Consider the following 18,791-nt stretch of genomic DNA (forward strand, 5'->3'; position numbering starts at 1 on the left):
CTCCTTTTTACCATTATACATTTTATTTATCTAAGGTGTGTGTCAAAAAATTATAATAATTTTTAGTACCTTAAATAGAAGCTTTATCTTTTAAGGTGATCGAAAAGGATTGCCAAACATAACATTAAAAATGATGGCGAAGCATCCTCAAAACCGATGGACAATATTGATATGACTCGATTGGTGTTATTTTTTAGGTTCCAATTAAACAACTCTTTAGATGAGTATCCTATTTTATGACGTGGCTCTACTGCTCTAGTGAATAATGATGACATGGTTGGAGATGGAAACATAGAACTAAGGTTACACGGGTAAAATAAAAGAAAGGCTAGTATTTGATCAAAATGAACTATTCTACTTCAAACACCAACAAGTTCAATACAAGGAATTTTGAAGCGATTCAAGTTTATTTATTAAACTAGAATCCATAAGCATTACATTGATAAGTCATGTTCCCAAATTGAGCGAGAAATAAAGAAGTTATAAACATTTAAATTTAACCTAACCGCTTCTCCATCCGTGCTTAAATGCAACAGACGAGAAAAATGTATGACGGAGTGTCTGCTCCACTTGCTAGAGCACCCACTCCAATGCCTCATGTTTGACGGACGAATTTAAGCTCCAATTTTCTTTGTTTTTTAGCTTTTAGTCTTGGTCATTCACATGAAATCCAAAGACTATTATTTATGAACTTTAGGGTTTTGTAAGCTACCATATAGCTAGGGCTATGTTGGATCTTGGATGTAAACTTGAATCTTTTGCCATATTTTGAATTTGCTTGAGGTTTTCTCTCTACTTGTACTCTTTGTGACTTCGCTCTTAATCTTTGCTCAACATTGTATTTAAATTAGATTAAAACCCTTAATTTCTATCTTGATTGTTTTTCCTCTCTCAATTTATACACAAATTTGACAAAACTCTCAACATTCTAGCAAGCTTGCAACTTGAAGTTTGAGGGTATTATTTTTTTTTTTTTTTTTTTTTTTTTTTTGATCAAAAGTGAAGAAAACATAACATATACAATTAACATTCTACCTATTTTTCATAATGTTCATAACATTTAGAGTTTTCACAAAAAAATCAAGGCAAACAAGAGTGTAAAAAGTGGGGCGTGCCCCAGTTTCTCTTTTTGAGAAACAGGGAGCACTTCTCTAATGGCCTTTATGAAATTATAGTGCATTGGGAATTGTAAAGTAATAATATTATAATGAAAAGAAGTGTTGATTGTAACATTCCTTCAAACTACTAATGTGGACCGGTTTAGACGGTGTGAAATGGTGAATTTACTGCTGTTAACGTCGTTCTTCAACATCCATCCAGTTTATCACTACAACCAAAGTTACTCCATCGAACAGGTGCGAATTGCCATTTTTTCCGTCATTATTTTGCTCGCAAACCACCATCACCTTCGTTGCCCCTATCTTCTTCACTTCGCCACCGAATTAAATGAAAAACCCTAAAATAATTGGAAAAATTACGGCATGGTTAACCCATAAGGGCTAGGTTTGTCTTCCTCCTCCATTGAGGTTATTCATGCGTTCCAATTTCTGTATTGAAGGTTTTGATTTCCGCTAATGGTGGTGAGAGAATGGAGGAAGAAGAACCCATGGACGTTGGTGACGCAGACGACTTTGCCTTGCATTGAAGACTGGAATGGTGGAAGTTGTGGTGAGGTGGGTAGAGAGAGCGCGGAGAATCAAGGAAGGAGAGAGAATTTGGTGGTGGTGGTATTTCCATGGAGGAAAGGGGTGGTGGGTTAGGATGAGGAGAGAGAAAGTGAGGATGTTTGGAGTATTTCCGTGAAGTGAATACTTTACCCTAATTCACCGTTTGTTAACCCCATTACCCAACTTGACCATGTGATAATTAACCGATATACAGAAAGACCAATGTACCCCCAATTTTCAGCATAAAAATACAAGTTTAACCCCTTGAGATACATTCCATGTTTATCAAAAAGAGAAACAGGGAATTACCCTAAAAAGTGGATTGATGTAAAAAAAAAAAAATTTAAAAAAAAAAGTGAAAATAGTAGGAGAAAGTGTAAACAGGCAAATTGATGTAAGAAAAAGTTGGATGAAAATAATGATTATAAAGATCTGAATCAACTAATTGGTAAATGGATGAACTTCCATTGTCTTGTACAGTATATGTAAATATGTAATAGTACAGATAACTATATTGTGCACGCTATGGATTTACGGAAGAAATTAATACTACGAGTAGTATATTAGTAATATTTTCGTATTTGGTACTCAGATATGGATCTGTGTCAGCCAAATAAAAACTTCATTTGCATAAAAGCACATAATGGCACAACCAAGCCAAAAAAGGAGAAAATGAAAGACAAACTGATAAATTAATGCATGTTTAGTTACGAAACATCCCAAAAAATAGCAATGCTTTTCTTTCGTCTTTGCGAAATTTACAGGAGGTATCTCTGTTACAAGCTCCACACATAAAAAGAGATCTGGTGCATCATTACAACCAAATAGAGCATAAACATGTTAAGAATTGACGTGCATTTATATCTCTTTAACAATATGGAAAAAGGTCCAACGACCTCTGTACAACAAATAATTCGAATGGCTGAGACTAGAACATGACGGATAATCTTTTCACAAGTAAAGCTGTTGACAAAAAAGTTTGAATTCCAACGGAGATCACTCACACTGAACTACCTAAGTCAGCACATGAACAAATAATATATGTGCTTTCTTCAATCAAAGGAGGCAAAAGAAACCAGCCCAAATGTATGTCGAGTTGTCGACTGTCCGTCTGCAAGTATGAATATTTTTTGCTTGGTACTGAGTTAAGGAGACGCTATTGTTCCCATGCTGCAAGGACTGTTGATAACCAATTTGAGACAGATAAATGAATCTCTGACTGAAGATCTGAAGACAAGGCTAGCGGAGTAATAGCAACCTATCATTCGAAAAACACATAGTTCATCAAAGAGATAATGAAGTCGTGTAGCTGTGAAATCGACTAAAAAGTTTAGAACTCACAAATCCATTTTGTACTGCTTTAAAATCTAACTCATCATCTGCATCTTCCTTCTCCTCATCCAAGAACTGCAAATTAGGCAAAGAACGTATTGACTACTCATTCACAATATGTATGAACCACACAAAAGAGCCAGAAGAACAAAGTGATGGGGCAACTTCTGGCAAAAACAGCAGGACGTAATTGCCAATTACATACCTCAAGACGGTAATGTTTTCTAATTGTTTGTCGGGTCTTTGGTTTACCTGCAACCCCAACAGATTCAACCTCTACTGTCTTTCTATTTGTGTTCAGCCGGCGCGCTGCACCCTGGAAAACATGTAACATATACCATAATTGGATCAACATACAATTATACAAACAGCAGTACAGTATCCCATGAAGCAAAAAAAAAAAAAAAAATACTCACAGCTGCTGAGGCATCTCGTCCCAGCTGAGCAAGCTGAATACCAAGGCTTTGCTGATTGGCCATAAAATTCATTGCAGACGGATGCTTGTATGAAGAAATGGCTCGCCAAGATAGGCTAGACCTCCACAGGCTCTGCCTAGTCAATCTGAAACCCTGCCAAGTGCAGCAAACAAACTAATCAGTTTAGTTGTCCAGCATAGCAGGACCGTTTCTAAATTTGAACACACCTTTAATACATTAATGATTAATGATATTATTACTAACAATTGAATCAGTGCTTGAAGGGCCCTGAACTGCAGGTCCACGCAGAAATGATGACCAATAACCATCCCACAAAAAATAACATAGTAGGTATTGCACAAACCAAAATACTAAATTTTTTATGCCAACTTTGTGCCCCCTACCACGTGTTTTACCCTCCTGATTTTCCTGGTACCTGAACAGCCTTAAAACATCAACATAGATGAGCTATTTAACTTGGTGATGTGGTCAGACACAAGACAAAGAGATAAAATGGAAGAAAAGATCTTCATTACTCCAAGACTAATAAAAGTGAAGAGGCTTTAGATTTTCCACCGATAAGATACCCTCTAATGACAATTTAAAAGAGGCTTTAAATTTTCCACCAATAAGATACCCTCTAATGACAATTTAAAGCATACACCTCTCAGCATGCAGAAACTCTAATCCAGTTGATAGACATCAATCCAGAAACTCAAATCTAAGATGTTGTGCATTTCCTTAAACAGTTAAACACTGCAGTGGCAAAATTGGTTTGAATGGAAACTAATATTCATGATTTTGATGTAATCATACCATGCAGTGCATTTCAGCGAAATATTTGAACACCCAGTTTCAACAAGCACAAAAGATTGGATTCTCCAAACCAACATAGTATTCCCTCTATCCCAGCGGCATTGCAAAGTTAATTAAATAAGTTTGACTATTATCTAAATCTCTCTACATTGGTAAAAATCCTGAAAACATACTCTTATAAAAATGCACTTTTAAACAAACCTAATATCTTCACATTGTAAGTTAATTAGTTTTTTAACAGCATAATAGTCAAATTTTAAACCAAAAAGGAAAAAAAATTGACAATTCCAGTGGGACAGAATACACGAGGTTATTGCGACCAGCTAAAAAGCCGAGAACAAGCAAAATTAAGAGTCATACATGATTTTGCAATCAACTATTCTATCCCAATTTGTGAGGTAGGGTGGATACAATTGCCTTGTCCACCCTAAATCCCTCATAATTAAGAGTCTTGGATTTATCTTGCAAGGTGTAATTACCATATCTATTGACATGTCATGCATTTGCAAAGACTAAGCAGTTAATTATCCATGTCGTAACATCTTCAATATGGCAAGAAGTCATATAACAACAATAAAAAGTGATCTAGTAAAAGTAGTTCAAAAGGAAATTTCCGTAAATTCTTCATGTATTGAAAGAGAAATTAAAGACTAAAGAACTAGTAACACAGTTTTTTAACGCATGTCGCCGGATAGTCTACACCTAGCATATGCTGAACAAATCTCTCTCATGGAGGAATCTTAAATTTTCATTGATACATACAACAAGTTTCATATCAAAATTAGACCAGTGCTATAAGACACTAAAATGGCAAAAGAAGAGTAACATAGAAACACTAGCACCAACAAACCTTGTTTGAGGAAGGAGAATTTGGAATCTCCACATTAAGAAAGCAGCCTTTCGGGAAACTCCCATTCTCAATATCTTTTATTGTTGCATTAATCAATGGCAGGCAAATTTCGACAGCAACCTTGAAATCATTTTCAGAGCTAACATCTTTTTTCCTGCAGCATAATCGATTTAAAAATAATGAAGAAAGAAGACAACCAAAGAAAAAAAAGCGACAAGAAAGATACTTACCAGTCCAATGACATACAAATTGATGGTACGCCATGTATCAATGCCTCTCTTGATCCAGCAATAGCCCCCGAATACAGCCTAGTCACACATTTTAAAAACCAACAGATAAGAACATTTGGAACACAAGGCAGAAAAACGGGGAGAGAAAGGTTAAACATAATCTTATTTTATTAACCATTTGTTACATTGCATAATGGAATAGCCATAGATTATTATAAATTAAAAAAAAAAAAGAAAAAAAAAAACCACCATTCCACCAAATACTCACATGTTTTGACCACAGCTTGATCCTTTATTAATTCCACTTAGTACCTAAAAAATTTCCGTTATAAAATCATTAACATGAGAAAATCGATCACCAACACAAAAGTGATGCACCTCAGGAAACATACCAATAAAGGCTTTGACCAAGAAAACAATGCCTGAGATAAAGCTAATGACACACAATCTGCAGGTGTACCTGGTCAAAGTGTAAAACAAAAGACTCAGACTCTTGCAGCCGAACCCATCAAATCCAATACAATCCAAAATGATAACATTTCAAAGGTCTTAGTTCAACAACAACCAAGAAATTTAAGCACCTAAAACTATAGGGCATCCACAATAAAATGGCCAAAAGTTCATTACCAAATCGCAATAGTCGGTTATTATCACTAGCAAGAAATATCTAAACTCTCATTAACAGACTAACAACAATGTAGTTTAAATCTTTTTGAACAAATCCAGAATTAATCATAATTATTAATTAATCATAATATAATTAATCTCCAATCAACAAGAAAATTGCTCAAACCAATCACATTTTCCAGAAAATCAATAACTAAATTAAATTTTATCAACAATTGCACAAACAATTAAAGGTTCAATACTAAAAGAAAGATTACCAGAAACTTCGAAAGCGTTAGCGCCACTGATTTCAGCAGAATTCACCTCAACCGTCTCACGAACTGTCAACGAATGTCCAGATGCAGATTTATCACTACAAAACCAACCATTTCATCACAAAACCAAATAAAATCATTCAAAAAAACACACAAAAATTTCAAACAAAATTAAAAAAATAAAAAAAAAATGATTTAAATAGAACTAACAATTGAGGAGCACAAACGTGAACATCAAAGCGACCATTACGAACAAGCGCATCAACAAGAGCAACAAGACCAGGCGACTCAATTCCGTCACCATTAGTAACCAAAATCACCGGTTTCGAGCTCGTTTCTTCAGAATCAACAACAACAACAACATCATCATTCGCAGTAGAAGGAGCTTCTTCTTCAACCTCTTTCTCCAATTTCTGGTGCTGTTCTTGAGTAGAAGAAGACTGAGTCAACTCGGAAGATGTTTGTGATTGAATTTGTTCGACATTTTTTCTGGAAGATAAAACTTGCTGAAGATTAGCGACGAGAGAAGGAGGTAAAGCATTTCTTCTACTGGAATTCATGATTGAATTGATTGAAGAAGAAACCCTAGATTGGGAAGAAAGGAATGGAATCAAATCAAATTGGGGGTTTGATTGGAAGGTTTACTTTCTCTTTCTACAGAGGAGAGAGAAAATGAAACAGAGAGAAATTTTGGGGGAGAATTATTTAACAATTTTTATAGAGGAAGAATGAAAATGATGATGATGTCAAAATTAAAAATTTAAAATTAGAAAAAATAATTGAGGGGTGGAATATCCGACGTGGAGAGATGGATAAATTGGAGGGAGAGATTTATGAATTTTTTTGGATTTTTTTTTTTTTCCTGACAGTTTTTATTTTATTTTGGTGACAGTTATTTTAAATGGCTTCCACGTCTTTACGTTGTTTGCTCTTTTGGTTGTTTTTAATTATTGATTGGTGTGAATTTTTATTTTTAATGGAGTAAATTTAAATATCGGTTTGTTTTATGTTTATGGCCTTGACCTATACGGCAAAGTTAGTTGTTCATAATTCAATAATGTAAAGATACAATCTACTTTGTATTTACCAACAAAGTGTTCACTTATCTTATCTCAAATTCTAAAAGTGTAGAATATAAATCGTGAGGAACTAAAGGTGTTTAAAAGGGTAGGGATTTCTTTATCCTTTCCATTGTCTGGCCCTCTAACAAAGGACATGCGCATAAACTAGCTTATGTTATATTCAATTGAATTCACTTTATCATAGCTACACTGAGTAGAACACACACTTATTAATGCTTGTTTAAACTCGTTTGAACTTATTTTTCTTGAAATGAATTAAACTAAGGTGAATTGGACATTGTTTTACATTTCAAACCAAGACCTCATTCACTTCACCTTATTTTTGCTAAACTGAAATTATTTTTTCTGAATCGAAATTAGGTCCTGTTCATTTCACCTTAAAATAATAATATTTAGTACAAATAATTTCAGTTCAGTAAAAATAATTTTAGTTCAATAAAAATAAGTTCAGTTCAGCAAAAATAATTTCAGTTCAGTAAAAATCATTAACTTAAAGAAGAAATATAAAAGAGAATCAGTAAAAAATAATTCAGTTTAGCAAAAATAATTTCAGTTCAGCAAAATTAATTTCGGTTCAGTAAAAATAATTTCAGTTCAGCAAAAATAAGTGAAGTGAACGGGGCCTTAATTTTGCTGAACTGAAATGATTTTTACTGATATTCTATTATATTTCTTCTTTAAAGTTATTGATTTTTACTAAACTAAAATTATTTTTACTAAATTGAACTTATTTTTGTTGAACTAAAATTATTTTTACTGAACTAAAATTATTTCTAGTGAATATTATTTTTTTAAAGGTGAAGTGAATAGGGCCTAAAAGAACATACTTATAAGAATTTTGAACAAAAAAAATGTTCAAATCCAAAAGGCATGTTAAACCTCCATTATACAAAAATATACTTCCTCTGTTCTTTTTTACTTGACTTGTTTATTTTATCACGCTTGCAAATGTAAAACTTTAACAATCAATAACTTTAATTCTCCATAAGTAAAAATTATAAAAGTTACATATTATGATAGTTCTTATTGAGACGAATTCAAGAAGATCTCACATAAATATATTTTTAATTACATATTATTCTCAAAAGGTGGTCAAAAAAAGAGTCATAAATAGTGTAAACGTCAAAGCGGATCAATTAAAAAAAAAACGGAGAAAATAGGTCATAATGAAAATAACCTAACATATCATTAAGCACACAAACACATATTCGGATATTCCAATTCAAAACCAAAGATCTTGTCATACTTTGTATTAAATTATGTTCCCTTCATAAATATTTGAGAGGTAAATGGCTTTATGCTTTCCCCCCCCCCCCCCCTAATATTAAGTAATGTTTTTTATTTTTATACTTCCTTTGTCCCCAAATAATAGTTTCTTATGGGCAAATTTTAGTCCTAAAATGTTCACCCCATTTGTTTTTTCCAACAACCATTAATATTAATTTTTTTATCAAAATTCCCTCCAATTTGCAACAATATTTGTGCAAATTTAAATTTCCCATGTAAATTTTGTTTTCCCATTTACTTTTATTACTTTCTCTCTCTACTTTTTTGCTTATCCAATGTCAATTTACTTTTTCAATGTAATTTTACTATTTTTATTTGTGTTTATTAATTCCCGTGAAAAATACCCATAAAGGACTATCAAAAGAGGACAGAGGGAGTAAGAGACATGCTCCTTTTTTGTTGTTAGTAATTAAAGATTGTCACTTTTTATCAGGCGCACAAGAAACATTATACATACATACGACTGTAACATCTAAATAATGTTTATCCTATATCAATCACCTCCTCTCTAGTATATCTCCTTATGACCTAACCTTACCTTACCTTACATTTTTTTTTTTTTTTTTTTGACAAAAACCTTACCTTACATTATTGCAAGAATACAAAGTAACTATTGGAGCAATTATAAGCATTTTTTTTTTCTCTTGCTATGGTAGTTAAATATCTCATTTGAAATTCATTCCAAAATCTCTAAAATTTAGGAGATAAAGAAGCAACATGATTGAGAAAGTGCAAAATTACTCAGTATTCAAACTCTTTTGACCATATTGATAGATAAAAAAAGTAATGCAAATCATCACAAATTTCCTTCTAGTAACAATGTAATGATTAACAATGAAAACTATTACTAATTACGTATTACTTTGTCTTGTTTTTGGGAGTGATGATAATCATTTGTTATATAGTTCACGTCACAAACTTACCTTCTTTTAAGGTGTCAATAATCATTCTTTTTAATCCTCACATCATATAACTCACCCTCTAATTTTTTTTTTTTTTTTTTTTTTTTTTTTTTTTTTTTGACAGTGAGAGCAAAGAAACAAACACAAAATAAAGCAAAAGAACTAAAAGGACCAAAATAAAAAATCTCTACGTCTGGCCTTGCCAGCCAACCAATGCGCTGGAACGACCCAATTCCTAGGAACTTTCCGTATCCTGCACGCTTCAAGAGAGTCCAGTAAGGAAAGAAGATCTACGACTAGCCAGACTAACGAAATATCTGGACGCCTCTGCCTCGCTGATAGCTGACAAAGGATAGCACAGTCCGTATAAAGCATAATCCGCCGGAAACCTCTCCTAATCGCAGTCCTCAACCCCCAATAACAAGCCAGCAATTCTGCATGGAGAGCAGAAGAAGCACAGGTAGCACGAGCACCCCCTCCTAGCACAAGGGGGGAATCAACTGCCCTAAAACACCAGCCAACCCCTGCCGTATTGTCCACTTCTAACCAGGAACCATCAAACACCAGACACAAGTCTAAAGAACAAGAAGAGTCACCACGGAGCCAGTAGGATGTCGGAGAGCAACCCGGATTAGGCCGAACCGAACCTCGACTAACAACAGTGGTCAAGAAAATATTCTCTTTCCAACATCGAGAGCTCCAAACTGACGCCAGAGCAAGAACATCTGCAGGACACACCTCCTGCTGACGGAATCTACAACTATTACGGGCAAGCCAGATCGCCCAAAGATGGGCAAACAAAGCAACCAACTTGTTCCAATCCTTATAAGCATGAAATGTGGACACCATATCCACCAACCATTGGATAAAAGAATGGTCCGATACTGTGTCTAACTAGATACCCAGAGGACTACTACTAAGCACCTGACTTGTCATATGGCAGTCACGAAAAAGGTGACTAGCAGACTCCTGTTCCTCATGACAAAAGGAACACAGCGGGTCAACCGACATTCCCCGTTGCCGTAAAACAGAAGCAACAGGAATGGCATTATGAACCAGTTTCCAACCAAACATTTTCCATTTGGGTAAAAGAGGAAGGCCCCAAAACCTCCTCCACCACTGGGGAAGAACAAAGCTCATATTATTTGTCGGTAAACCTGCCAATAGCAGCGAAATATAAGCAGATTTTGTGGTAAATACCCCATCCTTTGTGTATTTCCAGTACATAAAATCATCCATTACTTGGCGGGGTCTGTCCATAGCCAGAATCCTCCTAGCTGTAGGAACATCAAACAACCGATGGACTGTAAAAGAGTCCCACGCGTAAGAACGCGGATTAATGAGAGAAGAAACATGAGTCGGGAGAACCGACTCGGAAACATCCTCCCGGAAGGAGATGGGACCCCCCGGAACCCAACAATCTTCCAAAATCCTCACGGCTGAACCATCACCAACCTTCCACATGGACCCAGAGACCAATGTGGAAAAGCCCTCCTGAATTCCTCGACAACCCCAGGAAGGTTTAGCTAAAAGAGCTGAATTGAAGCAACCTATGTTTCGCACTCCTAGTCCACCCAAGCCTTTCGGAATGTGTAAAGAGGAAGCAGACCGTAAAGCTATTCCCTTCGAAGTATCCGAAGATCTCCACCAGAATCGAGCAAGAAGGTTATCTATATGAGCACAAATCGTAGAAGGAATCTTAAACACCGACAGCACATGATTAAACGACGCAACCAGAACAGAATTAATAATGACCAATTTCGCAGCTGCCGACAGACGGAGCGTCGAGAAAGAAGCCAAACGTGCCGCCACCTTGTCTATTAAAAACCTGAAGTCTGACACCTTACTCCTCCCAAGGTCCACTGGTAAGCCTAAATAAGAACCCATCGTCGGAGCAACCTGCAAGCGCAAACTCCGAGCAAAAAATCCCGATAGTCGTGAGGAGTGTTGGCACTAAATTTCACAAAGGATTTCTGCAAGTTAACCAACTGCCCCGAGGCCGCACAGAAAGAGCGAAGAATACTCATGATATTATCACAAGCCTCAGGCGAAACCTTAAAAAAGAGCAAGGAATCATCAGCAAAGAACAAGTGTGAAATAGATGGGCAATCCCGAGCAATGCGGATTCCCGAAACCAGCTTTTGGTTTTCCGCCCGACGAAGCATAGCAGAAAGTACCTCAATACAAAGAACAAACAGATAAGGTGACAAAGGATCTCCTTGTCTGAGACCACATTTCGGAATGAAAGAGGGAGTGAGGGAGCCATTTACCAGCACCTGGTAGGAGACTGTGGTGACACATTGCTCGATGATATGAATCCAGTAACCCGGAAACCCAAAGGCCTTTAAAACTTGAGACAAGAAATCCCATCTTATTCGATCATACGCCTTATTCATGTCGAGCTTCAGAGCAGCATAAAATGTTTTCCGAGCATGCAATTGGTTCATGTAATTAAGCAGCTCATGAGCCACCAAAGCATTATCCGACATCAGACATCCCGACACAAAAGCATTTTGGAAACCCGAGATCAGGACTGGCAGAACCTGTCGGAGGCGGCTGGTAATGCACTTGGCAATGCATTTATAAATGACATTACAAAGTCCAATAGGGCGGAATTGAGACACTGTTTCCGGTTGTAAGACCTTGGGTAGAAGAACCAAAAAAGTCCGGTTCCAACCCTTCAGCATATAACCATGAGCGAAAAAATAGTGCACCGCAGAAAGCACATGATGACCAATTTTGTCCCAGTGAGTCTTAAAAAAAGCCGATGTAAATCCATCGGGCCCTGGAGATTTGTCATCCGCAATGGCAAACATTGCTTCCCGAATCTCCAAGTCCGAGAATGGTCTCATTAGCATCTGCTGCTGAACCGCTGAAAGGACAAGGATGTCCAAGGAGCTAAAATCAAGATCTGGAGGCGTGTCATCAACGGGAATAGGAGTATAAAGCTCCGCATAAAATTTTAAAATCACGGGTCGAATGGACTCCATGTCTGAGATCCAAACACCAGACTGATCTTTGAGACTGTGGATCATGTTGCGACGTTTCCGAGCTTGAACCAGCGAGAACATCAATTTAGAGGCTGATTCTCCCGAAGCATCCCATTTTATTTTAGCTCGTTGCCTCCAATAAACAAAAGCCGCCTGTGCCTCCTCCACTTTCTCATTACGGGCTGTAAGAAAAAGTCTGCGAGCTAACAGAGAATGCAGCGACTGCGAACTTGCTGAGGCCTCTCTACAGAAATCCCTCCAATTGATACCCCAGGATTTCCGACGGGATAAACACCAGTTTCGAAGTTTATCTCTAATAATGGCCAATCGCCTAGACAGAGTAAACTGAGACGAACCCTGAAAATGATCAAGACAAATAGACTAAATAAGGTCCGAAACATCCTTAGCAGCCAAACACCAATTCTCTATTCTGTATGGTCGACGAGTGGTCGATCTGTCAATAGTGTCCTTAAAAATAATGGCCGCATGATCCGAAAATAAAATTGGCTGATGTGTAACATTCGAATCTGGGAACTGAAAAAACCAATCAGAGGTTGCATAAGCTCTGTCCAATCGTTCAAAAATAGGATCTAGATCAACACGGCCATTCGTCCAAGTATAAGTAGGACCACTAAATGGAACATCAAGAAGACCCAAGTCCAATTTCCATTGAATAAAATCCAATCGACCATGAATGGTAGCCGATCCCCCTACTTTGTCGGACAGGTATTCAACTTGATTAAAGTCTCCAATCAACAAAGTATTAGAATGAGTTCTAACAAAGTGCGCAATAGAGTTCCAAACTCCCAATCTATCCTCTAAATGAAGCGAACCATACACAAACACGACATGTTGTATTTCATTTCCAACAGTTCTACCACCACTGGAGCTAACCAAAATACTACTAAACCACCACTTAAGCCTATAGCATCTAAACCACAACTACCTAAAATAGGAAGAGATGCTATCCTTTGTACAACTTTATTTACAGGGATCATAGTTTCCATTAAAAACACAACATCCAACCCATAACTGCGGACTAACGAGAGAATGTATGGAACCTTAGGGGAGTCCGCTTGCCCAATACCCCTACAGTTCCACGCCCCTATTTTCATTCCAGCCTTGGTGGCTCTGGTTGGGGAGCCACCGAACCCACATCCGAAGAGCTGCTGGAAGAGCTGGAAACACTAAGACCCTTTGCGCTTTTTAAACGGTAAAGCACATGGTAGACAAGCAGAGCAACCACTGCCCACCTCCGAAGGTGGCACTGGTGGAGCTGACGGAGTAACAGCAGAAACATTCCTCTTAGCAGGACACACCTTAGATACATGCTTCACCCACTTAATCACCATCTGACCCTTCTTTTTAATCGGAGAACTTGAACGGCGAAGAATTTTACCAGGAAATCGTCTCTGAAGACGATATGAGAGCACAACAGGTGCTATCGGAGAAGTTAAAGGCGCCGCTTGGGCATCAGCCGGGGAATCTGGACTAGCCGGAGAATTCGAGACCGCCGGTGAACAATCCATCGGGGTAGCTTCATCCAGAGTCGGAGAATGTTCCACTTCACCCACCTCAATCGGAATAGAACTCATCGAAAGAGAGGAAGAGTCATTAGTTTGCAGATTCGACGAGAACGAGAATTGGCCGGAAGATGAGTCGGCTGCATACCCGGAGCTGACCTGTGGTGTTGCGGGAAAGGAGTCAGAAAGAGATGGCGATTGCTGAACTGAATCCTCCCCCATCCAATTGCTCGGCCCAGCTCCGAAGGGGTCATCAAAAAGAGGCCCAGATGGGCCCAGAGGAGGAGGTGAAAACTCATTGCCCATTAAGTCAAAGTCCGGAACCCGCTGATCCATTGAAGAAGCCCGAGTAAGAGTTTCCATATAAGAAGGCTGGCCCAAATTAGAAGTGAACCGGCCCACAGGAGAAGAGACATGGTAAGTTGGACTATCTTGTAAGTTTGAATTGGGCTGGCCCATCTGATTAGGCGCATAATGCATAAAAGGATCAGCTATAGAATTTGGGCTGCGCATAAATTCCGAAGACACAATTCTAGAATGAAGACTCCACGTGGAGGACTGTTGGCCCACCCTCGTGTCTTGACCCGGCACGTGAGTTGGATTAGCCCGATTAACAGCTTGACGGTAAGGATCATTATCCCTCACAGAAGCTCCCAAAAAATTTTGCAAAGCCCTACCTACAACTGTAGAGTGTTGTTGACTCCAGCCATGGACACGTGTGTCCTCATTCTGCCAGCCCCCCATGTATTGCCATGGAGTATTATAGGGAGCTGCATGGCCTACACGTGGCGCTCTTCTGGCTTCGTGATTAACAATCTCAAATTGCTCCTTCATTGCTCGATTAGGCCCCAAATCCACGCTTAAGACTTCATTATCTGCTGATCGAAACGCAGTCGGAGATGGAGGTGGAAATAACCCAGGGATACCCGTTGCTGACCTCGGAGAGGCTAAGCCACCAGGTGAAGCAGAAGGGGAGTCCAACGAAACACCCTGTAACACAGATCCGTCATCATCATCATAGTCCGAGGGATGAGAATCCGCACCATATTCTGACGGATCATCATCATCATGCATTCCAAACCATAATTCCGTTGTCCAAGCATTCGGAGAAGGACAAATTCCCCTAAGAGAGTCCGAGTATAAGTCTAGATCAGTTGGACCAAATAAGACATGACCACCATTTTCATGGATTCGACGATAACGACGTTCCAAAGGGCCTCGAATTTGAGCTTGATTTTTCTCACACGTGGTAGAACCGTGCCCAACAAAACCACATTTCCTACAAAATCTAAATATACCTTCATATTTAAATTTCACCCACGTGACATGATTGTCAAACGTGGGGAAATAACAACCAGCAATCAAAGGTAACGACAAATCTACTAATATTTTAACTCGAGGGCAGGGTATAGGAAACTGACCATTAGATTCGTCAACGTTAGTTACGTCACCCACATGAGCTAAGACAACCGCCGCCACCTGAGGAGTAGAATAACAAAAAGGTAGGCCCACCACGCCCACCCATAATTCAGCAAGATGAAGATTTAGATTCATTGGTACTGCATGTTCTCGAAGGCGCTGCAACACGACCATACTACCCTTGAAATGGACCCACCCTCTTGTATCTAATTCATCAGCATCTTCGGTAGTTTCACAACTGAATATTAAATCCTTACCATAGGGAAATACCGTCACAGGGCCACGAAGGTGCCAAAAACGCGCTACAAGCCTTCGATACAATGATAAGGAGAAGTCCCTATCATCCCACACTCGACCAATAACACAACAATCCCAGTTAATAGGTGCTTCATCCTCTAGAACGGGAAGAGGTTCAAAGTTTTTGCCAATATAGTGAGGGTAAACAAAAGTATTAGGATGTAAATAGCGAGACATATTGACAAAGAAAGTGAAACACTTAGTTTACAATGAACAAGAACTCTTAATTATAAGGAACCTAAGTAAGTGAAAGAGAAGTAGAAATTGTATTCCTAAAGCCTTAAAAGTTATCAGAGACAGAGAAGTTAAAAACTTTTAGGAACCTAAACTTTTTTGAGAGTTTCTCTCACTAGCGACTTTCTCTCTCTAGAGTTTTTAGGATAAAGAGTTTACCCTCTAATTTGTTATTGATTTGCATTTGCAGCTTAAATTATACGAGTAGGAGTTGTCCAAAATAATTACAGTAATATTTTCTCAGTTTCCAAAAGTTTGATTATTTTTTTTTTTATTTATTATTGTATGATCTTGTTTTTCAGAAATGTAGGAAAAGGTGAGCAGGTGTAAGAAAGAAAATGAATAAAGAGACATGGGGCAAAAAAATGTGTTAATGTAAGAATAAGGATTAAGGACTATAAGGTAGATATAGTAAAGTGTATACATAAAAAAAAAAAAAAAAAAATGTAAAGATAGTGAGATAAAAGGGGTAAAATGCAAGTTTATTTTGTTTTAAAAAAAAAGATAGAGTTGAGTCAAACTATTTAAAAAGACTTATACTCCATAATAAAAGGAGAATTTCTCTGCCTCAAAGGGCATTATAGTAATTTGTTGCATTGTTATATTTTGTGAATAGAAAAGTGGACCGCTCTATGGTTAGTGGCTTTTTGAATTTTAAAATGAAAAAAAAAAAAAAAAACTTTTGTTAAAGGAGAATTTCTCAATCTAAAGTAACTTGAGTCCTTTAGGATTCAAGTAACGACATTAAAGTAAATTTTTTATATGGTAGAAATCAAGTAAGGACATTGTAGGACTCGAGCTACTTGAGGCAAAGAAATTATTGATGAAAAGTGAGTCAAACTTTTATGAGTTAAGATAACAATTGGTGATTATATTTTCACCAATTTCACCTTTTGGTGATCAACTTTTTTTTCATTGCAGTTTGGTGATTGAGGTCAACTTTTCGGTGACATTAATTAAATTGGGGAAAAAAACTTAATCAATTGGGGTTTAAAACTTAGTCACCTAAGGTAAACCAATAGGAATTAAGCTGATGTAATTTTATTTATTTATTTTTTTGCTTTTATATATTGAAAACATCAGTTATTGAAATGAAATTTCTGCTCCCTTTGTTCCCCATTTTCGCGCGCTCTACCCTCTACTTCTATGGGTATTATTTACTCAACTAAAGACAAATACAGAGGATACTCTCCCCTTCCTTTCCATCTTCTCTTCTCTTTTGGACTCAAGCCATTTTTGGAAAAGATTTGCACGAACGCTTATTAACTTTTGCTAAGGTACAATTCTAGTCTTTTTACATATTTTTGTTTTCATAATTGCCTTTTTTTTGTTGTGTATTGATGATTAGTTCTTGATTGAGTTAGGGTTTATATGGAACTTTAAAAAAAAAAAAAAAAAAAAAAAAAAAAAAAAAAAAAAAAAAAAAAAAACCTTCTAATTTTTATTATTTTTATGGTAAGCACAAACAGACAGGAAAGTCATGTGTATCAGCAAGCAAAAACAGTGTACCGGCGTTCTATTGCAATGACAGAAAATATTCGATCTTTCCATAAACTGTTTTGGTTTTTGTTGTTCTTGCAGGATTTTTATTATTTTTTTTTTTAAAAAAAAAAAAAAAAAATTGAAGGATGTGCTACTGGATTTGCTGTGAAATAATGAAGCTTTGCAATGGACTTTGGACGAGTTGTTTTTTTATTATCTTATCTTTCTGTTAGGAAATGGAATACATACATTTTGTAATTTAAACCCAAACAGCTAGTTTTTTTTTTGGAAAAAACCGATTTTATAAATAATTCCAAACATATTTATGACAGGTGATTATGTTTTTTTTTGAGGTGATTAAGTTTTGGTGTGGTTAAAGGTGAGTTAAACATAATTCAGGTGAGTTATGTCACCGAAAAGTTGACCTCAATCACCAAACTGCAATGAAAAAAAAGTTGATCACCCAAAGGTGAAATTGGTGAAACCAAATGTGATTTAACTCAACTTTTAAAAACGAAGAAATTTTATTATTTCAACCAAGATATTATTCAATATCACCCTGGAGATTTCTACCAATTTAGCTAGTATTAATAACCTTTCTTCGTAAAATAATGTAAACCGATTCCCTCCATATCTAGTGGGGATATATTGATTGACATGTACTCTCTAAGAAAAATAATTACCATTAAGAAAAAGATGGAAAGGACAACATAACCTTGATGAAATCAAGCAATCTAATACCAAGTAAGAATTGATTTAATTAAGTATAAGGTCCTACAATTAATTAGGATCTGCCAGGCATTGATTGTATAAATCAGATCAAATTAGTGAAGAGGTGGCCTATCAGCATTTAATTAATAGGTAACAAACAAATTTACAATTAATTGTCAGCTTAACAAGTCATTTAATTTGATAAAGATGCATTGTTATTACTACAGGATTAGCCAGTAAATCTGCAGAATTACTACTCCGTTTTGATTATATCGATTATAAATACAAGTTATAAATGCTACTTAACAATAGAACAGTGTATTAACACTCAATAAAATAGTCTAGCGATTTGTTGTAGCTATTAGGATGACTGTCATTTGATTCATCTAATTGAATATAAGCATCTGGAATTTGTTGCAATTGTGTTCCTCCAGTTGTCTTGCCGCATTTGGGTGTTAACCTCTCTGGTGGCGTTCAATTTTCAGCACGGTCCCTATCAGCCAATCATTCGGCCACTATATGTCATCGTCCATCTCTAGGCTTTCGAAAATCAAGTAGTAGAATGCATGTTTCTAATCGTTTATTATTTTGCAGGGTTAAGATAGGTTGCAAACGTAAGCGAGCTCCGTTCGCCACAGATGACTCGTACGACCTCATGCAAAAGAAGATGTT

General features: G+C 36.8%; 2 protein-coding genes across 2 annotated transcripts; both read right to left on the bottom strand.

The window, feature by feature from the left end:
• Positions 1–2,507: 2,507 nt before the first annotated feature.
• LOC145578892 (uncharacterized) lies at positions 2,508–6,897 on the bottom strand. The gene is made up of 10 exons (XM_081636188.1): positions 6,403–6,897; positions 6,196–6,290; positions 5,704–5,771; positions 5,580–5,623; positions 5,312–5,389; positions 5,082–5,235; positions 3,416–3,568; positions 3,205–3,315; positions 3,009–3,074; positions 2,508–2,925 (listed from the first exon to the last, which is right to left on the bottom strand). Exons 1-10 carry the CDS (start codon positions 6,750–6,752, stop codon positions 2,824–2,826), a joined length of 1,221 nt encoding a protein of 406 aa, XP_081492314.1. The 5' UTR covers positions 6,753–6,897; the 3' UTR covers positions 2,508–2,823.
• A 3,460-nt stretch (positions 6,898–10,357) lies between these two features.
• On the bottom strand, positions 10,358–13,568 carry LOC145577771 (uncharacterized). Its single transcript, XM_081635221.1, has 4 exons — positions 13,324–13,568; positions 12,853–13,228; positions 11,449–12,810; positions 10,358–11,362 (listed from the first exon to the last, which is right to left on the bottom strand). The coding sequence occupies exons 1-4, from the start codon at positions 13,566–13,568 to the stop codon at positions 10,358–10,360; spliced, it is 2,988 nt and encodes a 995-aa protein (XP_081491347.1).
• Between the last annotated feature and the right edge of the window lie 5,223 nt (positions 13,569–18,791).

This window comes from Chenopodium album, chromosome 14, assembly GCF_948465745.1.
Source record: "Chenopodium album chromosome 14, dcCheAlbu1.1, whole genome shotgun sequence".
NCBI lineage: Eukaryota > Viridiplantae > Streptophyta > Magnoliopsida > Caryophyllales > Amaranthaceae > Chenopodium > Chenopodium album.

Bases quoted from the DNA above. Each gene is read 5' to 3' on its own strand.
- LOC145577771 (XM_081635221.1), bottom strand. From the start codon at position 13,568: ATGAAAATAGGGGCGTGGAACTGTAGGGGTATTGGGCAAGCGGACTCC. The intron at 13,229-13,323 runs GTTGGAAATGAA...GCACTTTGTTAG, and splicing joins GCTCCAGTGGTGGTAGAACT to AACTCATTCTAATACTTTGT. The intron at 11,363-11,448 runs GTTAACTTGCAG...TTGCGCTTGCAG, and splicing joins GTGCGGCCTCGGGGCAGTTG to GTTGCTCCGACGATGGGTTC.
- LOC145578892 (XM_081636188.1), bottom strand. From the start codon at position 6,752: ATGAATTCCAGTAGAAGAAATGCTTTACCTCCTTCTCTCGTCGCTAAT. The intron at 5,236-5,311 runs GTAAGTATCTTT...ATTATGCTGCAG, and splicing joins ATTTGTATGTCATTGGACTG to GAAAAAAGATGTTAGCTCTG. The intron at 3,316-3,415 runs GTGAGTATTTTT...CATGTTTTCCAG, and splicing joins GACGAGATGCCTCAGCAGCT to GGTGCAGCGCGCCGGCTGAA.